The sequence below is a fragment of the Odontesthes bonariensis genome, chromosome 22 (genome assembly GCF_027942865.1).
Source record: "Odontesthes bonariensis isolate fOdoBon6 chromosome 22, fOdoBon6.hap1, whole genome shotgun sequence".
In the NCBI taxonomy this organism is placed as follows: Eukaryota; Metazoa; Chordata; class Actinopteri; order Atheriniformes; family Atherinopsidae; genus Odontesthes; species Odontesthes bonariensis.
Window position 1 is genome coordinate 18,518,629 of NC_134527.1, and position 19,911 is coordinate 18,538,539.

General features: G+C 39.4%; 1 protein-coding gene across 1 annotated transcript; it reads right to left on the reverse strand.

The window, feature by feature from the left end:
* Nucleotides 1-999: 999 nt before the first annotated feature.
* LOC142372513 (Golgi phosphoprotein 3-like) lies at nt 1,000-6,846 on the reverse strand. Its single transcript, XM_075455446.1, has 5 exons — nt 6,439-6,846; nt 5,818-5,949; nt 5,462-5,576; nt 5,027-5,187; nt 1,000-3,528 (listed from the first exon to the last, which is right to left on the reverse strand). The coding sequence occupies exons 1-5, from the start codon at nt 6,649-6,651 to the stop codon at nt 3,265-3,267; spliced, it is 885 nt and encodes a 294-aa protein (XP_075311561.1). The 5' UTR covers nt 6,652-6,846; the 3' UTR covers nt 1,000-3,264.
* Between the last annotated feature and the right edge of the window lie 13,065 nt (nt 6,847-19,911).

Below are 19,911 nucleotides of genomic sequence, written 5' to 3' on the forward strand. Positions count from 1 at the left end.
CCGTATATATATATATATATATATTAGGGATGGGCGAGTTAACTCGTTATTATCGCATAACTTGCTAATTATTTAATGCCGATAAATATTTTATCACGCATTAACGCAGTTTTTAAATTTTTTTTAATTTATTTTATTATTGTAAAAGTCTGTTGCTCATAGGCTTTTATTTGGCCGTCTGCTGCGGAACCGGAAAAGGAAGTAATCGGCGGATCCACCAAACACGGAGAAGGGTACGGAACTTTTACTTGGCCATTTTCATTTTAAAGTTCTTCCAGACGGCGGAGTCGACAGAACCAAAGTCATCTGTAAACACTGCCAAGTTGAATTGTCTTCTCACCGTAGTAGTTCCAGTCTAAAATATCACTTAAAGGCAAAACACACAACTGATAGCAGCAAGTCATTCAAGGTAACAGACAGTGGAGCGAGGCTTCTACATAAAAACGCTGATGTTAAAAGTGTGTTTGCACAACAAATGTTATGGCACTTTCATTCATATGGCAGTACATCTAAAATAAAACTAAATGCTAAAAGCTGTACACTACTTTTGAATGAATTTTTGGATTTTGCGTACAAATGCGATTAATCGTCATTAATCAGGGAAATCATGCGATTAATTAGATTAAAAATTTGAATCATTGCCCAGACCTAATATATATATATATATATATATATATATAAATAATCCCTGATAGATGCTCAACTAGGCGGAGATTCTCACAGTTGACTGATGAAGCCTAAAGCAAATGCTCCACGTCACATTTTGCTACTAATCAAACATTGTCATCCTTCAGACTCCCATTATTGAACTGCAGTGACACTCCCCTCTTAAGAGGCGTGCAAGAGAACCACAGAACCCCCGAGCTGTAGGAGTCCGGGATTCAGGTTTCGTGTCTAGAGAAATTAAAGCAACCGTAGAGAAATGAGAGCAACCGTTCAGTGACAAAGGAATCAAAAGATAAACACAAAATGTGAAATAAAAACAGCAGCAAAACAGTGTAAATTCAGGCACTTAAAGGATCCTTACTTTATTTTGTGTGGTAATACAAAAAGCATACAGAATTATAGAGGATAGGAGAGAAGATCCCTTTCATTGAGTTCTATTAGATTGTATACATAATAGGACTAATAATTACATACAAGCCTTTTCTCTTTAGCTACATCCGCAAGTACCCCTCCACCATAAGCATGCGTGGTCTCTTTGTTGGAAATGGATCTGAACGGTTCTTCTTACCTCTTGGTATTTCGCAGGTAGAAATTTAAGACAAAAAAGAAAAAAAAAGAAAAAGAGAATTATGCCATCAAACAATAAGTGATGTCACGTCATCCAAAGATTACATCGACTAGAACAGAATTATTTTTGTAATCGTATCTTCATACTGAAGTAGAAGTTTACCAGACCTACGCTAAATCATGTTTGGAGTTAGTTTTCGTCCAAATGGACAGCGCGTTGTCATCTGGACTCGTTCGGGCCCAAGTAACGCCCCGATCACTTCCGCGTATAAAACAATACAACATGTCTACGACAGGCTTATAAACAGAAATGGTGTCCATTTATGCCATGACATACAAACTAAGACACATTAATCGCAAGCTAGAAACTTAAAAAGTGTCAAGTCACCTAAATTACACATTTCCTCACTTGGTGGTAACTAGTGGTATAATCCACAGACATGAGTTCCTCAGAAGAAGGAAAACCGATTACAGTCAATATTGAGGATTAGTCGTGTAAGAAATGAAGCTCCTGAATTTGACCAAAGCTCACGACGATCTTAAATACAAACGCCACTCGCCACTGCATTCACACAGAGGGCAAGCATCTCAAAGATTAAAAGGTAACAAGACTGTCTGCATGCCTACACACCACCAATGTCAAGTGAGGAAATGTCTCGTTTCTTTTTTTGTCTTTCAAATATAAACATAAAATTTTAGGTGGGCTGATACTAACGCTTACTGAACTGAAACTAGCTGAATTGGCTCAACATTCTCAGCCTATTTGTGCAAGCAACCGCCGATCTGGCGAGAGCCCGATCTGAAGAGAGAGTAGATAGTTTTGCCCACATCTTTAAACGTCAACTCGCTTTTGGAAATATAACCAGAGGCCTTTTTTTTTTTCTTCTTCTTCTAACGTGTCAAAAGGAATGATTTTAAAAGTATCCACAGAGCTCAGCAGCTGTCGACAAAATAAGAGATCTTTCGCCATAGTCGCGGAGGTTTAACATCTTGAAACGTCGACGAGTTACGCAACCCAAGAAAATAGCTTGAAATACTATCCAACCTATAGGGCCACTGACTGTGCAAAATAGATAAATGGGAGGCTAATCCGAGCGTCAACTAGCAACATAAAGAGCAACTGAAGACTGGCCACATTTTATAAACACAGAACGAAGCCTCGCGAAAGCAGCAAACTAATTTTTGTTTGACTCGAGGTCTTCTTCTTCATTTAGGTCAAAAAGTCTTTAAAAAGGGACCAAATCACCCAGCTTGCTTTTATTGGAGCAAGAACTGAAGTGTTTCATCCTCTCCTTCCTCCTCAAAATACCATGAGGAAGAAGGGAGGAAGGACATTTTACAGAGTGAATTGGCAAAGCATTCAGGTAGTCTGTTCTAACAGCAACCGCGAGCGCCGACATACTCCCGACACACATGAGAATGAACACGTGGAAGCAGAAGGCCCACACGAGTGCAAAGAGCATCGATAGCCATGTGATTTACTTTTCTTTTTTTCCACGCCCTTACAGGAGCGTCTGGGAGAGCTCGTAGAGACCAGTTTTCAGACCGGCCAGATGCTGAAGAAATGAAGAGAGGACGTTCTTTCATTTTTTTTTTTTTTTTTCCTAGAAGTGAAACTTGGCCCCGGGCAATGTCTTCATATTCACCATGACTACGGTTTGCCACCTGTTATCTTCTTTGATGTCATCTTACATTAACAGACACCCATCTCTTTGTAGTGTTGATGTTGTACGTCCAACTCTGCAGTGGCAGATAACTTACCTCACTTGCGTGAAAGAAGCCTTTCCATTTTTCATTCAGAGACCTTTCCGTCCAATCAACTGTTACTTGGTGAAGCCCACCACCAATCACACTGCACTGTGTTAATATGGACTACCACCAAAAATGTCATCCAGAATAGATGTATAAACAGACTCCTCAACCAGAATAGATTGTCTCATTAAAGTGAAGTCTGTCTCGTTAAGTTCTTCAACCAATTAAATAACACAGACCATAGCCAGATCTTTTCAGTCCAACCAAAATCAGGTGTTTTCATTTAGTAAATGCAGCCACGACAGCCCACATGAGTTCATTGGCGTTGGGCTTTGTGCTCTCTTTCTCGGGCTCCAGCTCGATCAGAGTGTGCACCCTCTTCATGCCCAGGTCGTACTGGTCGTCTTGGAGTGGGGCGAAGGCGTTCTCAAGAACGTCGGATGAGTGAGCCAGAAGAATCAGAGCCAGAATTCGCTTGTCCATGCGGTGGGGATCGTTGACCCACTTCTCCAAAACAGACTCCTGGACCTTCTTGATAAGGCGCTGTGGAGGACACAAAGGAGACATGTGTGATACGTTTAACATTCACATGCATCGCATTTAAGGATTACATGATAGTAGCTCCCTTTAAAGGAACAGCTCAGCAACACACTCATTACATCATGCAAAGACTTAATGAGAAGATCAATACCACTCATTTTTGCCTGTTACAAAAAGGCAAAAAGGTTCTGAAAAGAGCTCTAAAAGTATCTAAACCTAGTTAGTAGTGAGCGTTCCTACTGTGTCTTGATCCTGTGGGTTTGCATAAAACAGGTAGAAGCTGATGTGATGTAATGTGTGTGTGTGTGTGTGTGTGTGTGTGCGAGGGAAAGAATCAAAGCGCTGCTTGTAGCTTTAAAATAGCAGGTTTCACTACTTTGCATTGTAAAACTAAAACTTTATCCACTCAAGTATCAACACTATGTGAGAAACCCTGGTTGATCATTAATACAGAAAGAAAGAGAAAAAAGCTAGCTTGGGTCTTACCAATGAGGCAATAAGGTAGCAGGTCCTGGTTTACTCCAATAAACCAACAAGTTAATGAATTATCTTTACTTAAACAGCACTTCTTACAGAGGAACATTCTATAGGAGAGGTTACAAACACTGAGCAAAGGGTGCTGGCAATATAAATTAGGGAAATACGGCCATACCACAAGGACACTGTGATTTCCGTTTATATTGTACTGGAGCCGTTTTTGTTTATGCCCCACAGCCCCCTAAACTTGGACAGTTTTTCTCCAGTGGGCACACCCTTGGATATCACTAACTGGTCACCGTTACTTTCACGAGCTCCCCATCCTTGTGGAAAATTATTTTTTCCAAGAGTTTTTCCTTCATGCCACAATAGAACTCTGAGACAAATAGCTAATAATTTAACTTTGTCTTAATAACTTTAGGGAATTGTCCCTCAATTCTACTCAACTGAGTGCTGGTAGCTGCTCAGTAAAGATCAACACTACTTTCGCATCCCTCTGAAACCATTTGGTCCCGTCTTACTGCAGATAAAAAAACATTTTAAAGCAAAATTTTAAATTCATTGTTATAAGCTAGGTTTAACTTATAATCAAGAGAAAAAAAAGTCACGAGTTATCGGAAAAGCAAGCGTCTACGTTTTGTTAGCAGAGATTTTCCCTCGTAAGAACAACATAAGCATTTAAATGGGCAAAAATGTATACGCTGTACAAGTGTTCTAGCTAATTAGCACTTTAGCTATGTGACTATTCCAGATATCCAATGTAACCTGCCAGAAACCCTTTGGGTCTGTTTTTTTCCTGAAGAGTATCTTACAGGTAATATAAAGAGCTATTACACATACTGCATTTCTACCAGAGTAGCTGAAACTATACAAGCACACAGGCGGCAGTAGGCTGAGGGTGTGACGGCTCCTCTCATAAAAGGTGATTGTCACTGTGTGCCGACTAATCACAGAATAAACTCCAGTCGTTGTTTGGATTGACTAACTTTGCCGCACAGAGATGACGAACACGCCTTCACCGTACCTGTTTAATGGAATTGTTGGTGAGCGGATGTGTGGTCATGTCAAAAAGCAGGAAGTTCTGTTTCTCTGTGGTGAGAACACCTTTCTCTACCAAGTTTTTTGCCAGACGCTCTCTGACATTTCTCAGCTGGTAGTGAAGCTTCAGGGGATTCCACGTCTCTCCTACAAGACAAGATGCACCTTTAGAAGATCCACTGCAAAGACAAGGCCCTGACCAGAACATAATCAATCGCCATCTGATCGTCAGCGAGTATTATTGGATTATAGTCAAGCTGTTCATGAGTCTCAATCATTACACCAGCAACTCTGATATCATAGAAGAGCAAAACGGTACCAAGTATGCAACTGTAAAGGCTAATCCACCTGTTCAACAGGTGGAAACAATGAGTAGGTTACTGCTCGGTTTGATTGGCAAAGTCAGAGGGGCTTTTCTCACCACTCAGTAGCTCTATCCAGCTCTGGACTGTCTCTGGAGGCTGGGTTTCTTTAATGTGCTTCAAGGCTTCATCCAGTAGCACATCTCCCGTTGGAGCGTCTGACTTGCAGATAACCTTACCAAACAAAAGACAGCAGTTATTTACCATCTCCTAATTCAGACACCGACCCACATCCTGAGAAAACAGGAATAACAAGGGTTGCAAGGAACTGCCTTCAGTCCCAGATGAAGAAATACTCCACTCTGCAGTGTCCAACGAAAAGGTGACAGCAGGTAAGGTAAACACACAGGCTCTCTGACGTATGAACCGCGTTTTTTTTCTTCTGAACACCTGCCCGGGTCATTATGGTTCTCACCTTCCTTGCGAGCAGGCTTTTCCTCCTCACACCGCAGGGCTCCAGGTGTAGTCTCCCCCTGAGGGCCAGCTCAACCAACATACACCCGCGAAGACCGGAAGAAATACAGTCGTTCCAGAAAGACGTGTAGCCCTGGGCGGAGAAAAAAAAAAACACTTGCTAGCTTAGCTGACGTGTTGAGCAAAGTTACTGTACTTTTAGATTGAAATGTAAGTAGCAGCTGGCAAGTTGTCAATAAAACTGACAGATAACAAAAGGATATGAAAACTACGTAGGTTGATAAAGTAGTCGCTCAGCGTAGGTTAGTTAACCCGATGCTTCTGACCAGCACCAAAATGCCACGATAAGACTAGTATTAAGCACCTTGACTATAGACACGTTGCATTGTTACATCGTTAAATACAAGCTACCTGACACACGTTTTCTAACAAGCTTTACGGTACAATACGAGACAAGCTGTGGACACACAAATCCAGGGAACACTAGCTACCGCTCGAAGGAACAAAGTTTGCCATGTTGACATTTGGTTGGTAACGCAAAGTAAACGCTATGCTAGCTAATGTTGGGTTAAACGAGTAAGTTCGTTGCTAGCCTGGTTAACCGATTAGAAACAACCCACACCTCTCGGTCCTTTAGGCCCAAGAGCAACACTTCCTCCATGAGAGTGAGCCTTGTTTCCTTCGAGTCCCCTTTGTCGTCCTCCTCCTCCTCCCCACGGCGGGCCTCGTCTTCCTCCCCACCAGAGTCCTTCTCCTTGTCGGCGGCGGCGGCGCTGCGAATGGCCTCAGTCCTCCGCTGGACGAGGCCCGAGTTCCTCTGCGTAAGAGAAGTCATAGCTGAGGCTACAGAGCGATCAAATTTAAAGACAGGCGCCTGCTGAAGTTAGACAGAGAACCGAGCAGCATGTAACCTAATATTTAAGGGTGAAAATGGGGGAAAGGTGGACCGATCGACTAAAGACGGCCGTTGACGTTAAGCTCGGCTCGGGATTCCTGTGTAGACTGTCTGCCCACTTCCTTATTCAACATGGTGGCCGTGGCAGTGACGTCACGAGCAGCAAAAGTAGCCCGAGCAGACCCTGAAGGCATCTCGTGTGTTGCATTCAAAGCCGTCGGAAATAGGTTAAAATGATTGAGGTGGAAGACTAGACGAGACAAAAATACAGAAAGAGTAGAAAATACCAGAACAAAACAGAAACACAACATCTCTGGGATGCAACGACGTTTCAGTAAACAATAAAATAGAACACACTCAAATGTTGTGTTTTCTGATTGAAGGAGGTGTTTTCTAATATCCAATTTTCAACTGCTGCTGTACAACCTGTTTGTGGCACAATGAGAAATAACTTTTAATGTTTAATGTTACACATTCTTTACTGCAAGTCAAATTTGTTTAAAAGAGCACATTTTATGACAATACTAATAAAAAAATGTTTACAGAATCACTTGAAATAGCTGCTTTTAAAATGATTAAAAGAACCGAAATGCGTAGATAGCTAACATAAATAAATACAACAAATTATAAAACTGTATTGATACCCAAGGAGAATCAAAAGGAACAGCTCAAACCTGCGAGTGTTTTAGAAATTAAAAGCCAATTTCTTAGTCCTGACACAACAGTTTTACAGATCAAATAGTTTAAGGGCAGCAATGAAACTGAATTTGCAATAGAAACCAAAAAATGTGGGAACTATCAACATCTGCATTATGAAATGACTTAAAGATGCTGATTACTAAACTCCTTCAAGCTTAGTGTTGATCTTTGAAACAAATCCCAGTCCATCTTGGAGCTTCAAAATGATGGGTACATAAATATAGTTTAGCGCTTAAACATTTGCGTGTATGACTTTTATCTGAATGCATCATAAGTGTTACTGAGAGGCTATGGAGACATCTTGTTACATGACCTTTTCACAGTACGAGAAGCACTCTGTGCTACAGCTGAGGTGCACTAAAGGCAAACCCAATTTCTATAGATGAGTTTAAGAGGCATCCCTGAAAAATAAATGCTCTCACCAAAATCACAAGAGAAACAACTACCACCATTAACAACAACAACAGAACTATAACTGTAGTACGTTCTGTTTAAACATTTGATGTAATGCAAATCCACCCAGTCTTAATGCAGATTATTTTGCTGAGAGGTAGCAGTCCTAAAGATACCATAGCTCATTTTTATACTGCTGAATGTTCAGTGTACATCTGCATTATATTCCAAAAAGTACAGAAGATTTACCGCTTCCATATTATTCAAACTGAAAAGCCATTTCATCCATTATGTAACACAGGTCGTCAACACAAGGTGGCAGACTGCGTGTGCAAAAATATGATTGGCCTCCTTGTCTACAACTTCTGCTGCTGAATCATCTTTTTATGTGTCCTCTGTGCTTTGTTGCGATGGGACATAACAACCACTTTTTGGACTACATACAGACCACAGATATACTGGGAAGGAACAACTGGCTTTTTAAAGTTCACTTTCCATTAGTGTTATTTCCTCCACTGTGATGTTTCCCAGTAAGGGAATTTTCAGCACAGTCCTGGTTTGAACTTCCTTTAAAATTGCCTGCAAATTAATGCAGGGGTGGATTGTCAGTTTTATTGGCCAATATTTTGGCAGGATAAGCAAAGGTGGAACTAATTACATTAATAGGAAGATATACAGGAAACCTTGGCCTTGGAACTGGAGCAGCTAAATAGAGTGTTCCTACTTACTATCAATGGTAAACATATGATTTTCCAGAGATTTGAGCACCAGATTGAAAACCCGAAAAAGTTTCCATCGCAAAAGTAAACAGTTTTAATAAGATTGATTATTAGAATGAAATTGTGTTAAATGTGATAAACGCTGTTGATAATAGGATAAATTATTCAAGGCTCACTTTGAAATGGTTCAAAGTAAAGCCTGCAGTCTCGTTTACTGAGCTCAATTATTCAGCCTAATTTGGGTTAAATTCTGGACAATTCTGGTATAAAATATCATAAGCACCTGAACAAACGTATATATCTGCTATGAAGGTAGAAATTGGTTCACAATCTTATAGAGATGGATACTCTCATTGTAATGGACAAGCGGGGTGAACGCACTTTAAATCCACTGACTGCTAGACAACCTGCTGAATCACTGAATAATGGAGAGTTTATGATTTGAAAATGCCTTTTCTATTTAATTTAAAAGATTAATCACCGTGTGTTTTTCTAAGTCTATTCACCCTAAATGAAGATCAGTATTATATAATGAGGCGACTGTGGATCAGTGAGTGGACATCCTACAACCAAAAGATTTATGGTTTGATGCCCAACCCCATCACATTCCCCAGAAGAAGACTACATATGTTCTTGGGGAAGACACAAGACCCCGCGCTGCCGCTGATATGCTCATCAGTGTGACATTGCAGAGTAAGCAAATGAAAGAAGTACTTTATAAGTGTTTGTATAAGTGGGTGAGTGAGAATCACATTGTAAAGTGCTTTGAGGAATCTATTGATGAGTTTATCTGAGTGCAGGGTCCTCCCTCCTGCAACCCTGAATGGGATGATATGGCTATGGAAAATGAATGAATGAATGAATGAATAAAATTATTTCTTTAAGCGAATAACACTGATCATCTCATTTGAATACAACATTTTTCTCACTAGCTATATGTTCTTGTGTTCATATTAAAAATACCCATCTAACCCTTGTTGCAAACCAACCTCACCTCCTTCCATTGCAACAGCACTTCCCATTCAGTGCAGTCTCACACCATTTATGGGGCAGCCGCAGCTCAGTGGTTAGAGTGGGTTGTCAAATAACCGGAAGGTCGGGTCATGCCATTTTAAAATTTGGTGAAACTGACAGCTGTCCCCTCCTTGTCACGGTCGAGGTGCCCTTGAGCAAGGCAACGTACCCCATGCTCCCCGGGCGCTGTGAATGGCTGCCCACTGCTCCGGTGTATGGCATCTGTCTCTATGAGTGTGTGACCCTGTGCATGTGTGTGTCAGCAGGTGGAAACAGGTATAAAAGTGGAGCTGTAATAGCTATATTGGTCAACAACAGAAAATGTAGCGGCTCAAAAACTGTTTGACAACACTCTGGTTTTTAAAACAGTCACATACCTATATCTTGCATTATATGAAACAGTCAGGTAAACTCAAAAATGATCAAATTACAACATTTTCAGGACTCTAAAAAGGGTCCAGGTCTATGTTTTCCTTTTAAAATTGTACTATTCTCACATTTTGCATTACATTTATCTGTCAGAGATGTGTTCTTACAAACTATCAAATGTTACACCATGGACTGTAACACAAAAAAACAAAGGTCGAGTACTGTTGAGCCTAGTGGTGTCTAATAATGTTATTTTATGGATAGGGTTAGGCATAAGAAATACATGGCCTAACCATGTCAGATAATAAGGAAAAAAAACATGTTAAGGGCATGAGAGAAAAACATGCGGTTTGATTTCAACATGAATGAATATAGGTTTAGTTGTTTGCAAATAGTAGCTATACAAAACATCAGGAAATGATAAAGAAAAATACTCAAACTTTACAGGACTTTACTGTGGGGCTGCTACATTTTGAACATGTGGACAAATGTACCTATTACTCATTTTCCTTTGAGACAGGGCCATCTGTAACGACTTCCCCAGCATGAAAATGCACAAAAGAAAAGAAAAAGTATGAAAAGGTCAAATTATGTGACAATGAGCCAGTGCTTAGTCCAGTGATTAACTGGATTTCATTTGGCATTGTTTCTGTAGTGCTTCCTGCAGTGTGAAAGAGGTCATGCTCGTTTCACATATTTCTGTGAGATAAGGTTGAACTTGAACATACTCAAATACAAAACACCCGAGATATATTTTCTTAATCTGAATGACTGAGTTTTTTTTTTTAAGTTTTAGCATCATACATGCCGATTAAATAAGGTCTTCTTTATTCAGCCCACAAGTAACAAACTCTGTCTGCATTTCTGACATGAAAGAGTGCTCCTAATACTTCCTGAGAGAAATTCTTCCCCAGAAGGTTGGAAATATGCTCTGTGTAAACAGTAATCCTCACAACCATCACAGCAAAGACAGTTGCCTGACACTGACCATCTATGTAGAATATTTGCTCACAGTCCAAGACGACAAGATGTAGAAGTATTAGAGGATTAGGTCTGGAAAATCTCCTCATGCTAAAGTATGTCAACAGGTGTAAACATGGGTGAGAACTATAGAGTGGCTTAATGCAGCCATACTGTACAGTGTTCCAGCCTAATGTGTCATCAACATAACACGTGTAAATAGATTCTGAATAATTATGCCAAAAGTCACAAAATAAGCAGTTACAGTTAAAGGTTTGGCCTTAAGAAATTCCCCTTTTAATATGGTCATATTTGACAGGACATAAATGTTTCTTGACATGTAATCTCATTGTCTTCTGCCTCACTGACACTCTTAATAAACCTCCGAGTCCCTGTGAGGCCTACCAGAGATCTATGGTTTCAAATGACCAGAACTGAACATCTGTATTTTTCACTTTGTACATTTTTGCTCACTGATCTTGAAGTTCTGGTCATGACATGTAGACCAAATCACTCCCCAGAGCTTTAAAGCAGACCTTACACAGGCCCATATTGGATCCATTTCCTGTCTCTGAAGTGGGCAAAGGGGTGACCTTTAGTGACCCCCCCATATAAATGCAGATGAACGCACTCACACACACACATATATGCACACTCGTTTAAGACAACACCCCCGCAGAGTGAACTAGGGAAGTCACTTGCATTTCCATTGCAGTAAGTGAATTATAGAATCTCTCAACTGCATCACAGGAGAGAAATAGCTGAGAAAATATAATTATATATAATAGCTTGTGATATTCAAAAGCTTCAGTGTTTCCTAGAAGGCTGAGAAAAAGCAGAATCACAATTTTGGGATCATATGGGGATGGCTTGAAAATAAAGATCCCATCAATTTTCCCGGAGTTTGTTGCAATAATAAGAAACCAGATAGGACAAGAGGCCTTACTGTTTGGAAATAATTGGAGAATAAAAGGTCACATCTGCAAATATGTCAGACGTTGCTATTGTTTTGGGGTGATGTGAACTTAAATGGCAGTTGAAACAGAAGCTCAGTGCTAATGACGGTACAATCATGATAGCAGCGCTTCCAAGGTCTTGCTGGTTTAGAGACCTGATGGGCTAGATAAGGCTGCATGCCACACAGTGAGGGGTTTACAAAAACGAAAGTGGAGGAGAAAGAAACTCCAAAGTGATGTCTGAACATCTGCTCCAACTCTGCACAATTACAGGAAGTGCTTTGCTTTTGCCCCATTCACAGTGACATGAACAATAAACATAACAATGAGGTAATACATCAACAGATTATAATGCAAATGACCAAAAAAGAATTTAACTGCACAGCAGAGGCTTGAATACATGTATTGCAAGCTTTGTATCTGGGAAGCAGACAGTGGACCAAGGAAGTCTTTTATCACATGAATTTGGCTGAATGAAGTCGTTGTCTCAGGATCAGCCAGAAATAGAAAACATGACACTTTAAAAAAAGAATTTTAAAATGTCGAACTAATCTTGTTTAGCAATTTTCACTTGCAAGAATAAAAAATATAAAAAAGCTGAAGGTGGAACTTTTTTCAAGCAGCCTGGTTTTGTGGTATTTCACAATAATCTGAGCAGTGCAGAATGTAAAGTGGTATGGCCCAGAAAACAATGATCACTCAAAATCTAAAGCTTTATAGAGGCCCATAACCTTATCTTATTGATTCCATCCATCTTACATGTCATACTGCAATGGTCTTTGCGACTGTAAGTGACTTGACTCTATGTTACAGATGGAGCAGAGTCACACTTGCTAAACAGCTATCTAGTGAACAAAGTAGAGCAATAGGAAACTAAATATCAACATATATTTCTCCCAGGAGCCAGTTGAGACCAAAACTGGAGCAAAAAGAAAGTGAATATTGCCCAGTGGCCAGAAACATGGCTCCTAATGAATGCTATTGTCACTGTACTATAATGTTGTAGCTGCTGGGTGTCACGAGCCACTAAGGCAAACACATTCGCCACGTGTTACTGTTGTGATCGCAAATTTTTTCTTAGCCTGCTACTTGCTCATTGGCAAGTTTACATTTGATTATTGAGGCCAGAGTTTACATAAAGTTTGATAAGGAGTGGCTACCACAATTAAACACAGCACAGATACAGGAGTCAGTGATGTGACTCATCAATCTGTGCTACAGAGCCATCAACAGTATGTTTACGATTTCTAATCAGAAAACAATAAGCAGCTATGCCAGATCAAGTATTGCTATTGCCTAAAAAAGATTGAAAAAAAAACAAATCTAACTTTCTTTCTTTTTTTCTTTTTTTTGTGCAGAAAGCCATTTAGCATATTTAGGAATCCATATAGATCTAACCCTGTTTCCATAAAAGCTATTAACTGTGTAAAATGTAAATAAAAGCAGAACACAACAATTTCAAATTATACATTTAATTGATAACAGGAAAAAAAACAACAATGTATATTTGAAAATGAAATGTCTTCGTAATCTCATAAGCTCATAATGTCATGCAGTTGTAATAATGAGCAGAATGGTTTGGTATTGTTTTGCTAAAATTGGCAAGTTGTTTCCGGAAAAAAAGTCCATTTGAATGGTAGCATAGGTGGCTTCAAAAATTGTAAATACAGTATCATTCAGCATTAATAGTGACTTTACAGATGAGTAAGTGATTCGTGGCATGCACACAAATGCACGCGCTGTTAAACAGTGTGCTGATATAAAGCTAGATGGTCCGTCCCCTCTTTAGCCCAGAGGATGCAGGATACATGATTCCCAAAATGAAATTTCAAGTTTTGATTTGTCAGACGACGGGACAGTTTGAACCAGGAGAAGATGGCAGCATTACTAGATATTTGTACTGTACATTTTTAACTTTCAGTTGCGGCTCCAGTGATGCACCGTGTTCACTGACAGTAGTTCTAAGTGTTCCTGAGTGCATCCACCACAGAGTCGTTTTTTTGGTCTGTAGCCTGAAGACTCGAACATCATCAAACACTGGTTTTTGGTTTAGATTTTTCTGGATTATTTGAATCTTCTGATAATAATATGCACCGCAGATGAAATCCTCAGTTTACTTCACATTTTATGTCAAGAGACGTAATTCTTAAACTGGAATGCTTGTGGTGAACCCCTCCCCGTCTTTGAATCTGAGAGACTCAGCCTCCCTGGAGTGCTCCTTTTTTTGTGAACAACTTTTTTTTTTATTGAGCCGTTGCAGGAGCAATATGCAGTTACATACATAAAATTTTTAGAAACATAAACATTTATGACCTAATCAAGGTTGCAATCTATTTTTGAGACTGAAAATGAAAATGGCTCTTTTTTCTTTACTCTCCTTAAGTATCTGAATTTAGGTGATCCTCCCTTTCCTCTGTTCTTCCTGCTCGATTTCGAAAGGAAGCCTTTAACAATAGAACCCCACCAGAGGGTCTGAAGTTTAGCTGTAAGGCACACACACATAGATACTGTACCTAAAAGCCTGTGACCCGGTTTACATCTGCACGTACACACATTTACACGTTGCACAGAGAAAGTGAACATGCACTTACTTCTACATTAAATAGGAGCTTCTATTGTTAGTGTGATGAAAACACAGTCTTGACAGAAGAATAACATGGTTCATTCAGAGAACAGCTTATGAATAAGCAGCACAGCTGAGGTCAGGATTTGGTTTATTTTTCCAACAGAAGTGATGGAGTGACTCAAGGAAATTCTGCTCAATTTAAGGCAAAGCAACCAGTCTTATGAAATAACCAAAAACATGATGGAGGGTCTATAATGCTGAGCATCTGGTTTGCTACATCTGGTACAGGAGCCAATGATCGTTTTAATGGAATAATGGCATCAGGTGATTCCATTAAAACATTTTAGAGTAACATGTGTGTCAGAAAACTAGATTTGAGGTGATGCTCTTGGGGCTTTCAGCAGCAGAATGACTAACACATCCAAGAGCACAAAGAAATGTTTGGAAACAGTAGCTTCAAAGAATTGTGGGCCATGCATATCAACAATATGTCAAAACTGTGCTACAGATTCAGTTTATAAATCCTTGAAGGACCATCACTACATTTTCAGTAGAATGGCTCAAAGCAAGAGTTCCGAATGCTTCTTGCACCGCCGAGAGCCAAAAAAGTACCTGAAGAGTGAAAAACATGAAGATTTGGGCAGTTGATAATCCCTACCAGATGACTTCTCAGGCTACTCTTTAGTTGTGGTCAAAGGCCAAACAATGAATGTTCACCCCAAAAACATGAGATTTGCGGCTAAAAAAGTCAAGTGAAAGTGAACATGATGAAGGGTATGGAGACCTCATGATCTCAATCATCATATGGCTACACAGTGGGAGGTCAACCATGATAGGGTCAAACACACGTGATCATGCACACAGACTAAATGCAAGATATTCCCACTGAGTAGCTCAGATTATACCTGAAGAGATGGGACTTCTCGAGGACTTGAACTTGAGCGTTTGAGCCCACCTCAGCCCCTGAGTTCATCACTGGAGACCTGCGCCATTACCAGAGCCAAGTCTGTCAAAACTTAACTTACTCACAGTTATGACATGAGAACTCATAAACATAAAGTCAACTGCCAACAAAATCGAAACCCCTTGGCCACTTCTTTGATTGTGACCAAATGTTCTACTCAGACTGTCACAGAATCTCCAGCTCACCATGTCTTTTTTACTACATGTGGAGTCGTGTTGCTGATGTGGGTGTGGTATGAATTTAGCTGACAATGTTCACCTTTGCCATCTCTGACAAGCAAGTAGTAAACAACACTCTGCCTGTAATTTGAAGAAACCTCAAACTGGCAAAATAACATGTAATAAAAGCCAGGAGCAAACAGTGACTATAATATTACACTGAAACCATATGAGGGAAAATGCAATAAACTCTCTGTTCAGTAGCTACAATGGAACGAAGAGAAAGTGCACGCTACTAAATGATATATCAGTAAAACTGCGTGTTTCTTTTTTCTGTTTTTTATTAAAAGAAAATAACACATTTTATTAGTTCTGATAAAAGTGAGGACAATATCAATTTAAAAAATAAGTAAGTAAACCTGTTTTAAGGAGTAAGCTATGAGTTTCTTCTATTTTCAGTGCTTTAAGTGCTGGGTCCACATTGTGAGGTGAAAAATTAGCTAACGCTAAAATTAACGATGAAATGTTGAGAAGGTTATTGTTTTAGTTTAAAAAAAATTCAAAACGCGGGGGTGGTCTGTGGCGAAGTGGGTACAGCAGGCGCCCCATGTACAAGAGGCTACACTGTAAACCCGGAAATTGTTTTCAATTAAACGTTTTAGTGTTCATTACTTATTCTATTATGTTTTGTAAAAATCTATGTAATTACTAAATCAAATTAGTTCTTTGGATTAGAAATGTGAAAATATACACTGCAATGATCATGTTAAGCAGAGATTACATATAAAGTTACGTTCTGTGAGGGAGGGGCGGAGCCTATTTGAAGTTCAACTGAGAGTCAAGACCTGTCCTGTGTGAGAGCGTGACCAGCTCGATTTTTGGAGAAAACTGAATTGTGTATTTAAAAATAAACTGTGGATGTTTTAAAGTAGTTTTAACGACACTAAGTAGACGGAAGAGTGTGTAAAGCAATTATTAAGATCGGTCTGGTTGCTAAACGTTTGCTAAAGGTTAGCTTAGGACTGCACCAGTCTTAATTCATTATTGCTGCAGTGAATTATTTGTGTTAATTTTTATTTGTTAATTTCAATGTTTTCTGAAATAAAATAACTTGAACAATTTAAAAGTATTTTTTAATTTCTTCCTTCCCATACAAATTTCTTTTTAAACAATATATTGTGGCGTGCTTTGGGTGTGTTGCCGCATTGCATTATGGGTGCTCTCTGTTCCCCGTTTATGTGCTGTATTTAGTGCTGTGGTAGAGTTTGTATGTGTTTTATGTTTATGTTCTGTACGCAGTGACGGTGTAGTACAAGGTTTTTGTTCGTGTTGCATTTTAACTAAATCTGCACCATAACTGAAAGTGGTGAGATGGAAAGTTACCACCACTTGTTCGAATACATGTGGGTTGGTTGAAATTCACTATTGTTCCTGTGAATTGTCTGTCAAGATAAATGTGCTTACTGCAGGAGGAAGTCTGGACTAAGCCTTTTCTTGCCTCCACCTCTACCATTACTACAATGGTATATACACACTCTAAATCAAAACAGTATAAGTCATTAATTAAAATTTGAAGACAATACATTACTTATATCAACAAATGATGTTAAGTAATGCTTTTATATATATTTATGTGCATTTGACCTAAAATGGTTGGCTAGACCTCAGAAAAGAGATAAGTTATGTGAACTAATGGTTTTGAGTAAAGGTTACTAATGTAAACTTGAATATGTCTAAGTTATCTATGCCAATACAACTTAAAAGGTTTAGTTTCATGTTTTGTAAAAACTTAAACGGGATAAGGCAACGGGTTTCCACGCGATTTTCTAGTAAACTCAACTAGTTCGGGTTAAGAGTGTATAGTCCTCGCTGCAGCTGGCCCCGGTTCGGGTCCAGCATCGGACGGCCCTGTGCTGCGTGTCGTTCCCCCTCTCTCTGCCTCCTGCTTCCTGTCTCTCTGAAGGCACAAAAGCCCCAAAAAACCCTTAAAAAAAAAATAAAAAAAATTATTCAAAACGTGGTAGTAACTTTGGAACAACACTAATCTCAGTTCACTAAAATGCTTATTGCAGTAGAACAGCAAAGCAAAACAATGGATCTGCTTTATCCTGGCAGCTTTTTTCACTGCCAGCATGAAGCAGTATTTTTAGTGTAATTCTCCTGCTAAAAAAGAAGAGATATTAAAACTAAGTAAAAAAAATCCCTAAGTGTTCTACTGATGTTGCAAATGTAACCCCTAGCCAAAAGCATCATAAAAATAAAAATGTTTAGTAGTTTAATATTTCATTAGAGGAGTTGATGTCTTTTTGAATGGGAGCCTATGGAGTCAGAGAGGTTTAGAGGCCAACACCTTGCAACTGTCAGTGGTATTTCAGTCTCATGTACTTCTATGGCTTTGCGTGTTCATGTCATGCCTTCATGAGTGTTCCTTGTAAGTTGTTTTGGATAAAAGCGTCTGCTGAATCCATAAATGGGGCTGGGACCTATCCCAGTTGTCATTGTGTGAGAGGAGGGGTGCACCCCGGACAGGTGAACATACTTTCCTAAACTCTTACTGTGATTTAGAGTATCAGAGCTTTATAAGGTCATTGAGCGCTGAGCATTATTACAGCACATAGTTTTGGAAGATTTAGCGTTTTCTGAGGATTCTAATCTTTGGTTTCTAATTGGCTAAAACTCACTCTTGCTGATATCAGTGTACATGTGTTGTAAAATTCAACAATGATTCTATGAAAATCAGAAACCCATCTATCAATCGCCGCTTCTTCTCGGTTTAGAAGTTTAAGCCTTGCTGTCTATAACACGCTGTATCGCTGAAGTGATTGTAAAATGTGGTGTTTATTTGATAAAAACATTCCTTAATTTGAACAAGCTCTTAAAATCAAAGATTAAACAAATGTGGATAGGGGAAAGCATATGTTTCACCAATGATTTTAAGAATGGCTCCATTCTTTTTCAATTTTGCAGCATGACAATTTGATTACTATGTATAACAATTTATTACGCTGATGAAGCTTCTCATTGTTAAATATTCCCTGGTAAAACTTTGATTAAGAATTGCCACTGCTGATGCTTTGCAATGACCCCATGACGCAACGGAACACAGAACCTTTCATTATAAAAACCAACTCTTGGTGTGGTCTTATAATGTGCTGTTGTTATTGAGAAGTTCTAAAACATGTACTGAGCTCTGTCTCCAGCTTGTGGGAGGGCTTCTGTGAAGTGCTGTCTGTCTCTCGAAATGTCAGGCTGCATGCTGCTTCCAACGTGGAACAAAACTCTTTCTTGTGTTAAAAAGTGCACATAACTTTTGGAATCCCCTTCCTCCTCCGTCTCGTTCTGTGTCCGCATGCTCTCGTGTCAGATGTCATGCCAAAAAATGACGGCACTCTGAGGAGAATATGATATCCTTCAGTCACAATGGGTACGATGCCACAAAAGTGATTTGTCTACATCATTCTTAAAATCATGTCTGTCCACTGAAACAAAAGAAACACAATTGTTATAGATGTTTTTGCACGGCAGTGAAACCTTCACAAATTGAAAGCTGCACGTTGCAGCTTTTTGGTGTGAAACTGCCTACGGGGTGTGACTGCAGTCCCGCTCTGGAAATCACAATTCTGAAAACAATGCAGTGAAGCCCCACCAAATTTCATGCGTACTGACACCAGGGTCTGGGGACACAAACTGAAAGAAATCAGATTCCTGTCATTGTTAGCAGTTACAGTCAATGAAAAAAATCTAAAACAGAAGCATAATGGCCTCCAACTTTTGACTCTACCTCCACAACAATGCTGCTTGTCAGAGGATACAGGAAGAACAATAGTCTCCAGGAAAGCGAGCAGCAATTTAAGACTTTGACTTAAACGCTAATGTCAGCAGAATATGGTAATAAGTTCACCGTCGCGATGACGTTTTCAAGAAGTATGCATCGATTTAACTGCAATCTGGAAACTGATAAAGTCATATATGAGTTGAGCAAATATTTGTCTGGTGAAATCAAAGCAAGCTATGTTTGTATATATGTATATACATATATATATATATATATATATATACCTGGAGTAGTGATATACACAGCTAATAAGTCATCACTGTGGAAGTTTGTAATCTCATTGTTGTCGGATCATCCGAATCCAGTTACATCCAATTTAGCCAGCTATCCTGTAATGTAACATGAGGATGAATAACAACCCCACCCATATTCAAGTCGGCCAACTAAAAAGCTACTGCTTATGCTGCAATATACTTGCTGTAATTGTCACTGTGCGAGGAAATTGTGACTTCAAGACAGAACTTTAACTACTACTATAATGCTATATATAGTAAATAGCTTGCAAACGTTTTGCTACATACATACCGGGCTGAACCTGATGAACTTGTGAAAAAAAACTACGAGACA

Bases quoted from the DNA above. Each gene is read 5' to 3' on its own strand.
- LOC142372513 (XM_075455446.1), bottom strand. From the start codon at position 6,651: ATGACTTCTCTTACGCAGAGGAACTCGGGCCTCGTCCAGCGGAGGACT. The intron at 5,188-5,461 runs GTGAGAAAAGCC...CTTGTCTTGTAG, and splicing joins CTGGATAGAGCTACTGAGTG to GAGAGACGTGGAATCCCCTG. The intron at 3,529-5,026 runs GTACGGTGAAGG...TGTCCTCCACAG, and splicing joins CCAACAATTCCATTAAACAG to CGCCTTATCAAGAAGGTCCA.